Raw genomic sequence first — 11,171 nt, forward strand, 5'->3', positions numbered from 1 at the left:
TCTTGGGGGTAGGGGCTTGGGGGCTTCTGAGTCTGATCAGGGGGCTGGACGGAATAGTTAGGATTATGCTCCGCAGTCTCCTGTGTTGACAAGAAGGATTCCGGTAGCCGGAGTGTGGAAACTGACTCCTCTACTGCCAGTTCTGTCCATGGCTCAGATCCATGTGAAACTCCACTCTGTTGGTCAGGTGATGGCACTCCAGGCTGTAGCTTTACTGCAGCCAAATCTCCCAACGTCCTTAACTCCACTGAGGGCGATTCTGGAGAAGGTTCTGGAACATCTGGGTTATCGAACCAGATCTCCACACCTGGCTCTGCTGATGTCACATGAGCGCCTAAAGCTGCCAGCTTTTCAGATTCGGGATCAGAAATCATAGATGATGACTGGACTGTGACTGGTAGATCCTGCTGTGCTGGTTCAGGTGCAGGGCCATAATACTCTGGAGTCTTCACAGAGTCAGAGACAGTGCTTGAAGATGATATGCTTGGGATGCAAAGTTGTGTTTCGTTACTCATCTCACCTGGTTCTGGCTTTTGTAACAACAGGACTACTGTGCTACAATCTGCTTGTGTGTCCTCAGGCGTTGAAACTAATTCCTGACCTATGGTGTTTTGAGAGACGTCACTCTGCTCCAAAGATGACATCTCACTGTCTTGAGTGGTTGACTGGTTAGGAGGAAGGGAAGAGGAAACGTCCTGGGAAGATACTGTGACAGACAGGTGTAGGTAGAAAATCTTAATTTCTATCCTCCAAGGACAGAGAGAATAAATGGGTGATTGGTGATGGGGAGCTCCTTCTGAGTTTCAAACAGAACCAGGGAGCATTTCACTAACAGCACTCTCCATTCCTGTAAACACAAAACTTTCATTTAGGCCTGGTTCATTTACTTAGCTAGCATGTAAGCCATAACAAGTCTACAAATTTGAAAACTGAAATCAAGCATATGTACCTAGGATACATAATACTAAAAGGTTCTATGAAATTTGTATATTTTTATTGCAAATCTGACGTTATATGGGAAGATGTGACTTGACTGTAATCAATAATCAGCAAGGAACTTTAACAACTGAAGATAAAGCCATATTACTGATTATCACGCAAAGGTAAAACATGTATTTTCTGCGAAATCCTATGGTACAATGGAAATGGTAATGACAAACGTAGAAAGCATACATACCCCCAAAACAATGACTATAACTATAGCTTCCGGTGGTCTTCTCTGTCAAAATAGACACATTCTGTTTAATTTCAAAAACAAACAATAATTACTATTCCAAGCGTGTAATTTCATTCTGATGACGCTGCGCAAATTCTGTTTACAGTGGATACATATGTTTCCACGATTGGATAGAAGTAACTGCTGATTTAGTGAAGCTGTCCAAGCTCATTCAAATTACAATTTCAATATCAGCAGAGGGCGATATTTCGCTGCGCTGACTTGTTTATCATGTGAAAAACTTGACTTCCCATAAACCACTGCGTCAACATTGAAACCGGACGTCCTGTGCTACCCACTGAACCATCTACACACGTGTGGACGTGCTTGTGGTTATCATTTTCGCGTGGTTCAATTACAGTTGAATAATCAAGAGATTTTTTCAAAAAAGATTGGGTTTCTTCTAGAAATTCAAATTTGCAATCATGTTTCTGCAGTTCTACCTAAATGAGAATGGCGACAGAGTGTACACGCTCAAGGTAAGTTATCATACTTTGCTAACGATGGCTAACACTACGTCAAGCTACTCGTTCGAGTTTATAAACACAGAGAGTTGTAAAGGTAACATCATTTCCATATTCCATGGTCAGATTGTGTGTCATCCTAGTCTATTTCTGTTAAGTAAGTACGATGTTTTGTGAATGTGGCTACATACCTACCTTACTCAAACTAGTTATCGATTCATAGCTAAGTTCGATTAACGCTGGGTAAAACAAGCCTATGAAGGGAACTGTGTATTAGTAAAACACTTCGTTAAGCTTATGCAGTACCGTGTGCTGATAACGTTATTTACGTGTGTCTGTATGCTGTATAAGAATTGTGTCGGGTATCGTGTGTGGATAATATCCGTTCACTGATGTATTTGTGTTTTTATTTAGAAATTGGACCTGGCGGGCCAGCCCACAAGCTCGGCGCATCCGGCCCGCTTTTCACCTGATGACAAGTTTTCCCGACACCGAGTGACTATCAAGAAGCGTTTCGGATTGCTCCTGACCCAGCAGCCAAGGCCTGTCCTGTAGAGATGCTACAGTTGAAAGAGACTGACCCGTTTCTAATACAAACTTTTTTGTTGTGGATATAACCTCTTTTTGTGTTTGCGAAGAATGCACGAAATGACACCGTTTTTTATTATTGGGAAGTTTTGTGTGTAGAGTTTTACGGTTATTCGATGGCTGATCTGTACAAAACATTTGGAAGAATCTTAAACAGTTGTGAAACCTACTCCCAAGTAATGATTTATGAAAGGAGCGAGTAATGAATGAAAACTGATTAAATACAAACTCTTTCTTGCATTTGTCATCCTTTTCAATGTTTATTGCATGACAATACATTTCTGAAACATCCTATAGGCTTACTTGCATTTCATAGGCTAATCCTATTGATGGTACTGAAGCATACTGATGAATGTGCGTTTATGTGTAGGCTATACACAAAAAACAAATAGACTTAATTGAAAAAGTGTTTTTCAAATAAGAATGTACAAATATAGTGAAAAGTTTGTAAATAAAGTGCATATCGGTACAGTAGGTTGACCTCAATGCATTAAATCACGTTATGAAAGGGAAAAAAACTACATCAACCATGAAGCTGCAATGGCCGTCATTTTACGGCAAGCGAAAGAGGAACTGCAGGGCGGGTGCGCGCACGTAAGTCTGTTGGCAGACAAAGTGCTGATGAGACAACGAAAGCATGAACTGTTTCGATATAATTCTACTGCATCGATCTCAAGGATCTGGAATCAAAGAAGGCAGGACAATGCCGACAAGGTAAACAATCACAATTTAATGTAGAAGTTCAGTTACCTCCAGCTGGTTTAATGTCCTGGTAAGCGTAAAACATTAGCTGACAGAAAGCTTTGTAACTGTCAGTTGTCACATTTAAGCGTGCTAGCCTGCTAGGTAGCCCTGTTGGAACGCAGTGAACCGTCATGTATAGACAGGGGTCTTCGGCAATATCAGACCATGTTAACCTGACCTAGCAGACTTTTGTGAAGGAAGTTATTTAATAGCCACGTCTCAATTGATTCAAAGATGTGATGTAGTTGTTCAGCATCCATGGCTAGCATGCAAATGTTTGCTAGCGAGGTAACGTTAGCTAACGATATTCAAAATGCAGACAAGCCATCAACACAAACGTAAATGCCAAGTACATATTGATAGAACTGCATTATGCTAACATGATTTCCAGAGTTGAATAAGACAACTGTAGACATAAATCACCATGTTTGCCAGCAGTTTATATATTAAGAGTATGACTCGTTAACCCATCATACATGAACTAACTGACTGGCTTCGGCCAGTAATAATTGGCTTACTGGCTTCTGGAGCAAGCTAGCTGAAGTGCATAACTGGATGCTCATTCGTCATTTTGGCTAAGCTTGACCCTTAGTGCATCACAGTATCACTGCACCTGCTCCCCGGTGTCCTTAAGTGCTATGCGAATGATCGGCTTGGCTCCTTATCTGTGAGTTTACGAGTGCATATCAGTGTCTGCGTCAGATAGTCACTGCGCTTTTCGGGAGCCGGTGTCCAAACTAGTCATTAACGTCAGTTCGGGGACAGAAGCTGAGCCCTACCTGTGCTCAGCATGCGCAAAGTATCACCTCACGCCTCTGTTAACCACCAAAACTCATGATTTTTAGGCACTGATGTCGCTTTCATCATTGCGGGACACAGACTTGCGTATTGTCAAACCACCATACGTCCACCTCGACCATGCTGCGAAGCACGCTCTGACGAGCAGGCAAGAGAATCGGCAGGTGATCTGCCCGATGGTCTTCCCCCATACTGAAAACGGGCAGTTAAAGCGACTGTAGTCGAAAATCCAGCGCACACCGTCTCGGTATGTGGCCACGAACTGGTACAACCGGTTGGAACTGCTTTTGTGTAATAATTAAATTATAAACCGCAGCATGTCGAACATTTCCCTTCTTACCTCGTTTACTTTGCACTGAGCAGATGTGAGGTGATTCTGTTTTTTGAGATTGGATGATGACGTTGGGTTTTCTTTGGATGCATTTTATTTTGGCAATTGATCATTTCCCCTCCAGAGACATCTCTGCAGCGGATGAAGTGGTGTCAACATTCGAGGGTGAAGTTTGTCTGCAGTTTTAATTGCCGCCTCTTTATTCCATGTGAAATCCATTCACAGGTTTATGACTACAGTCATAGGTCACCGCCGGTTTTAACGTTATCTAGTTAACTTTGTTTTTCATGCACGAGTCCAAAGCACGAGACAGAACGGGACATTGAGTAATCCCAGAAAATCAATAAATCAAATCAAACCAGTACTAATCGGTTAAGTTGGCAGATGCTCGCAATGTGCTGCACTTTTGACTAAATACTTATTTGTCTTCCCTTTTCTCTCTGTCTCTCTCTCTCTCTTTACCTTTCCCCTCCCCTCCATGTACTTCACACATTCACCAATGAACCCTATTTGTTCACATTTAATTCCACCGTGGTTGTTTGCGGACCAGGACACATTAAACGTAGATGCATGATAAAAAAGCTCACACATGTTTAGTCAGTAGTTCACCCCCGGGACAGCATATAAGATCAGAGGGCATTTAATAAAGTTATATTTGTTTTGTACACTTTTTCAGAGGCATTTCCAACTAGCATTTAGCTCATCAGTGTACTAGCTGGTCTATGAAAGCCTGCTGCAGCCCGCTTCACATTACTGAATATTCAATCTAGCTTTTATCCAGGACACTACAGACGCAAATATCAAACAAGGGTCTACCTCATATTAAACAGAAACTCAAATTTTTCCTCAGTTGTACTGATGTGAAACCGTTTTAAACAAAACAGCTAGACTTCCTGTCACCAAACACAATACACTCTAAGAAAGCAAACATACTGACATCATTATAGTCCAGGAATTCCCAGGGCAACACAGTGCACATTCCGTACGGGTCAAGGTTAGGGTCAGGTTCAACACCCTACACACACTCCTCGCAGCGTTCCCACAATCCTCCGCTCCTCTTTCCCCACCCCAACAAACAACCGACACATTTCAATGGAGCAGCGTGGAGCCTGTATCCCCCGTCTACTCAACGTCAGCTGATGACTGGCTGACTTCACATCTCCTACACGCGACTGCATGTCCTCTCTGACATTCGAACACTCTTCCTTGTGACCTCCGGTCGCCATGGCGTCAGTGCGCTTCACGGTGACGCCCACCAAGGCCGAGGATGTGCCGGGGCTGTCGGACACGTCGCCGGACATCAGCCTGCGCTCCAGCAGCCGCGTTCACTTCGGCTCTCGGGACAGCATTAGCCGTAGCGAGCCGCAGAGCGAGGGACTCCCGGGGGGCGAGACGCCCGACCACTGCCACTCGGAACAAGGTGAGTCTACGGTTTTTATTCTGGTCCACTTCTAAGCCACGTTATCGGGTCTCACCGAGATACTGTGCGATTGCGACTTGGAACAGTGTGACGCTATGCTTTAGCCTCACAGACAGCAGCATGGAACACGTTGTAGAGTTTTCAGGTGTAGTACAGGATCTGTTGACGTCATAGGTGAGGTCACACTTTGACTTCTGATCCACTAAGCCAGGTTGTCAGGCCCCACAAACAGGCTTTTACAAGTGCTTAACAAGTATGGTACTTCATACTTGGACTGGGTAACCCCCTTGGGTCGCGATACAGGTTCTGAGCAGGTCTGTTGAAGAAACCCTCTGGATTGTTTTAGACTCAGTATCTGTCTTTCACATCCGTAGCGTGTTTTACATTTCCATGGAAGGTCATTTTTGCACAGTTCCCTTGCTGACCCCAATTTTGTTGCAGGTTTGGCTTGCTGGGAAAAACACTTTTTTTTAGTTTAAAACTGTACAAGGTATGTTTTTTTTTAACTTAATAATAATAATAATAATAATAATACATCAAATTTATATAGTTCTTTCCACAGTTCTCAAAGACGCTTACAATAAAGATATAAATAAAAAAGATAAGAACAAAAGAAAAAGTTCTTCAAGGATCTATAGTATAGAAGAAGAAGAAGATTCTTTTGGGCTAATATCAATAGGTGTGTGCGTCTACTTATGGACTAGTAAACCTTTACTGTATTAGCAGCCTGTGTATTGAGCCAACAGCATCTGGGGTCTTTTGTAAGTATAAAGAAAGACATGAATTGTAACAATGTCCTACTAAACACTGTTGATGCGACAGAGAGATTAGATTGAATGCAATCTGGATTATTCTTCCAAGGGATCCCAGCTGACGCTTGCGCTTTGCTGAGCCTCTCAGGAAGGATTTGGAGATTCACGATTGATCTCTTATACCACAGTGAGCCACATCAAATGATGCTATTGCCTCTATGGTAGTTGTTGACTCTCCTTTTGAGCGTTTCCATTGCGCTGCCACAAAGTAAACAGATCTCTCTCTATCCAATGACCAAACCCAAGCAATAGGAGCTTGTGTAGGTGTGAGGGGGATTGGCTGGCAGGAAGCTCAGTTGGTCTAGCAGTAAGGTGTGTCTTCTTTCCTCCACTATGTACCTGACCTATGCCTGACCTTTACATTTGTTAAAATTACAATATAGCAGCCAGCACTAATGTGGGCGGAACCTAGCTCTGTATGTGTATTTCTTTGTTTTCTTGCAAACACACACACACACACACACAGATACAGCCAGGCAGAAATGGTGTTGTGTCATGGCATTTTCGCTGGGGGAGGGGACAATGACCCACATTCCTCAGGGATGTTCACAACCATCATAGATGGTTAGTCATTGTCGCATGAATTAAATTTAATTCAATTGAATTTGTATAGCGCCAAAACAATGAAATTGTCTCTAGGTGCTTTACAGAGCTCAGGGCCCGAACCCCCTTAGAGCAAGCACTAAGGCGACTGGGGCAAGGGAAACTCCCCTTTAACAGGAAGGAACCCTGAGCAGAACCCCAGCTCAGAGGGGGGACCCATCTGCCTGGGGCCAGCTGGGCAGAGAGATAGAGATGGACAAGGGAAAAGGGCCTGAAGAGAAGGGAGGAGAGAAGGAGAAGAGAGAATCAAGAGCAAGCAAATTTGATTCATACACTCACACACATACACACACACACATACACATACACACACACTTGATTGGATTCCTACACGTATCAGAGGATAAAGCATGTTTTCACACATGCTGCATATACACATGCTAAATCCATGATTCCATGAAAGATGAAAGAAGCCATTTACATCTCAGAACTAAAAATGGAAAGAGCCAGCATTCAAAGTGTTGGTTGTAGAACAGATTAGTGGGTATACAGTGTCCTCATCAGGTTGCTATTATAAGGATAAGCAGAGCAATAAGTATGCAAATTATGACGCAAAAGCAGCAGCCAAACCTGTCTTTGAGAAAGCATAGTAGTCAACTGAAATGGCGTGGTGTAATAAAGGACACAGAGAGGGAAAACGGTCTCTAAAATGCCAAATGGGCCGTAGCAGTGCACTTCTTCCTGATCTGTGATTAATACAGGCAGAGACAGAGGCAGCCCACAGTACTCTGAGGGGAGATAAAGGACCCTAGGGAGGACAGGGCCGTCTAGTAAAGCACTTCAGGGAATGTCTGTAAAAGGGCTGTAGTGTGCTGATCTATATCTAATGAAGAGGTGCTTAAAGAAGGTTGATGAGTGGCTGTTGAAACTAAGACTCGCTAAGTAGTTGCCTGGTTTTTGTTTGGCTGTACAGGCGTACCATGCTTTTCTAAGGAAAAGGTTTCAATGTATCCTCATACTATTGTGATTCGGTTACGGAGTAGATTACTAAGAGCTCCTGAACGAGATAATGAACATGATTTAAACTGTCGCTAATTAGTCATAGTGATAACTGATTGATAATTATCTGTATGTGGTTAGCGCAATCTTTCCATCAGAGCGCTAGACAAAACTATTAACCCTTTAGGAGAAGTCTGGTTTGACAGCCGCTTGTGGATGTTAGGTCCACACAGACATGCTTCTGCGGTGTGACATGTCAGATCTTATTTCACTTTTACTTGTGGTGTCATGAGACCGTTACTTGGGCCACTGTTACTTAAACAAAAGGTGAGGTTTCTAGTGTTTTGCGTGAAAATACCCACGATGCATTGTTATGAGATGTGATTTATATGTGTTATACACACTTTAAAACACGCTCTCTCCCACAACAAGTGACTTTTATTATGCTTATTGCTTTTATGCTTTTTATTGCTTATGCTTTTATTGAAGCCTGAATGTGCAGGTAAGCTCAGGTCATTCACACTCAGTACTGATGTACACAGTACTACCCAGTTTGTGTGTGTGTCTGCCTGTCTGCCTGCCTGCCTGCCTGTCTGTCTGCCTGTCTGTCTGTCTGTGTCTGTGTCTGTGTCTGTGTCTGTGTCTGTGTGTGAGAGGGAGGGAGAAACCACGCATGCAGTCCACAGCTGTGTGGTTCCAGTTTGACTCAGAGTCAGTGAGCATTTACAGACAGTCCATTGGGCTAGTAACAAACAAGGAGGCAGGGAGAGGGAGGGGATGGATAGGAGTTTGAGGGGAGCATCAGTTAATAACATTGTTGTAACAGTTATGGCACACAGTGTGTCTCATCAGTTTGTTTTTGTACTGCTGATTTGGACAGTCAATTTGGACGCACATTTGTGCATCAGCTAGGCATTGCCTGGCCTGACCTGGGGTTGAAATCCACATGGATTATTACGATGAATTATATGTAATAACCATGTAATAAACTATATTAGGTTTTCCGTCTACTATTAATAGTCAACGTTCATTTGTAATTACTGTAAATGATGTAGCAACTGTGGGGGTATTGTTGCCGAGAGGGGGCGAAAGAAAGTAGTTTAGGGCCGAGGCCGAAAGAAAGAAAGTAGTTAGGGACCAAGGCCGAAGGAAAGAAAGTAGTTAGGGACTAAGGCCGAAGGAAAACGCCTGTTTTTTAAGACGCAGCAGCAGAGAGGGTGTTTGTCTCACGTCAGACAGGATGGCTGCAGAGGAGATGAAGGGGGGGAAATAGTGAGTGAGTGAGACAGAGAGAGTGAGTGAGAGAGAGAGAGGGGGGGGGGGGGCACAGGCAAACAAGAAGTCTTTGTGTGCCGCACGTTATCTAGATCTCTGCCTCTCTCACATCACACGACCCGCTACTCTCTCAGCTCACACACACACACACACACACACACTCAAGCGTGCATACAACCAGGCACGTACACGTGCTGAAACACACGCACATGAACACACAGCCGCACTCAGACAGACACACACACACACACACACATGCACAGCCACACAGTTTAAAATGCTCATACACATAACCTCTGTGAATAGAGGAAGCAGAGTAAAAGATAATGGTCATGGGTTGTGTTTTTGTGTGTGTGGATTGTGTTTGTTTGTTTGCATTTGTTTGTGTTTGTGTGTTTCTATGTGTGTTTTTGTTTGTTTGTTCGTTTTTGTGTGTGTGTGTGTGTGTGTGAGGCGGTGAGAGGGGGAATGCTGGAAGCACAGTATGAGAAGTGTTGCTGGAGGAGGGCTGTTCCCAGAGATATCAAACACATTTTAAGTGGCTCGTTACTCTGCACACAGGGGTCATTTATCGGCCCCGGGGCCCAACTGGACAGTGCTGCCCATCGAGTTTAATCAGAGTCAAACTGGAACCACACAGCTGTGGACTGCACGCGTGGTCTCACACACACAAACACACACGGTCTCACAAACACGGTCTCACAAACACGGTCTCACACACACGGTCACACACACACACACACACACACACCAGACTTCCTCGGGGAGAATGTTGTTTTCGGGGTGTGCCGGGTCATGTAGTTTCGACAAACAGCTGAGACAGGCTTGTGTGTGTGTGTTCGTGAGAGAGAGAGAGAGAAGGGGGAGAGACCGACAGAGAGAGAGAGAGAGACGGCGAGAGAGAAAGAGAGTGTGTGTGTGTGAGAGAGAGAGAGAGGGGGCGAGAGAGAGAGAGTGTGTGTGTGAGAGAGAGAGAGAGAGAGGACTAAGAGAGAGGGCGAGGGCACCTCCGACAGGAATGCAGTGAGAAAGCTGAGGAACCCAGAAGGGCGTTGCCTCCCCTGTCTCCACGCATATGTGTCACTTTGAGCTTTACCTGTTTGGACAGAGTGTGTTTGTGTGTGTGTGTGTGTGTGTCTGTGTGTGTGTGTGCGTGTGTGTTTGTGCGTGTGTGTGTGTCTGTGTGTGTGTTTCTGTGTGTGTGTGCATGCGAATGAAAGGGAACTGAGATTGCAGTGCTGTTGAAATCGCCATGCAGCCGTTGGCCAGTGCTGACACCGCAAATGTATGTCTGTGAGTGAGTGTGTGTGTTTGTGTGTGTTCGTGCCTGCAAGAGAGTGGGGAGGGGGAAGGAATGCTGCACTGGGCGTGTGTTTGTGCGTATGTGTGTGTGGTCTTTCTGACTAAGCTGTTATTCTGAGAGGAGGGGAGATGTTAGTGTGTGTGTGTGCTGAAGTGTAATGTTCCTAATGAAGTGTGTGTGCTGTGAGGTAATGGAGTGTGATTGTTTGTGTGATGATCCAGTGTGTGTGTGTGTGAGTGTGTGTTATTTAAAAGGGAGGGGATGCAAAGTGTTAGTGTTAGCGTGCCCAATGTTTCTGTTTAGTGGGTGTGTTGTTTTTGATAAAATGATGTGTGTGTTTGTGAGTGAATGATGTTTTCTGTGAGGTGACTGCGTGTGCGTGTGAGTTTTGCCTTTGTGAGTTGGCTGTTTATGTATGTGAGAGTGAGGTTGCAGTAAGGCAAATGTGTGTGTGTGTGTGTGTGTGTGTGTGAGTGAGCTGTTTATATGAGAGTTAGGCTGCAGTCAGGCAAAGGTGTGTATGCGCAATGAATGACCCTGTGAGGTGACAATAGTGTGTTTTGAAGTGTGTGAGTGACACTCTGAAAGGGGACAGAGGGTGTGTGTAATGTGTCTGTGAGATGACTGTGTGACTGATGACTCTAAGGCGAGGAGAGTGTGTTCGTGCGTGTGTGTGTG

The 11,171-nt window shown here is 44.3% G+C and overlaps 2 protein-coding genes across 3 annotated transcripts in view; both read left to right on the plus strand.

Moving 5' to 3' along the window:
* The first annotated feature begins 1,510 nt into the window (after window positions 1–1,510).
* nop10 (NOP10 ribonucleoprotein homolog (yeast)) lies at window positions 1,511–2,508 on the plus strand. Its single transcript, XM_080859797.1, has 2 exons — window positions 1,511–1,695; window positions 2,095–2,508. Exons 1-2 carry the CDS (start codon window positions 1,642–1,644, stop codon window positions 2,233–2,235), a joined length of 195 nt encoding a protein of 64 aa, XP_080715923.1. The 5' UTR covers window positions 1,511–1,641; the 3' UTR covers window positions 2,236–2,508.
* Window positions 2,509–2,877: 369 nt separating this feature from the next.
* Window positions 2,878–11,171, plus strand: part of slc12a6 (solute carrier family 12 member 6) — a 35,910-nt gene continuing 27,616 nt past the window's right edge. For both annotated transcript variants that reach the window (XM_080859778.1, XM_080859779.1), the window contains exons 1-2: window positions 2,878–2,982; window positions 4,692–5,561. In XM_080859778.1, coding sequence (XP_080715904.1) covers window positions 5,366–5,561 — 196 coding nt within the window. In that variant the 5' untranslated portion in view covers window positions 2,878–2,982; window positions 4,692–5,365. The remainder of the gene's footprint in view (window positions 2,983–4,691; window positions 5,562–11,171) is intronic.

The sequence above is a fragment of the Sprattus sprattus genome, assembly GCF_963457725.1.
Source record: "Sprattus sprattus genome assembly, chromosome: 21".
NCBI lineage: Eukaryota > Metazoa > Chordata > Actinopteri > Clupeiformes > Clupeidae > Sprattus > Sprattus sprattus.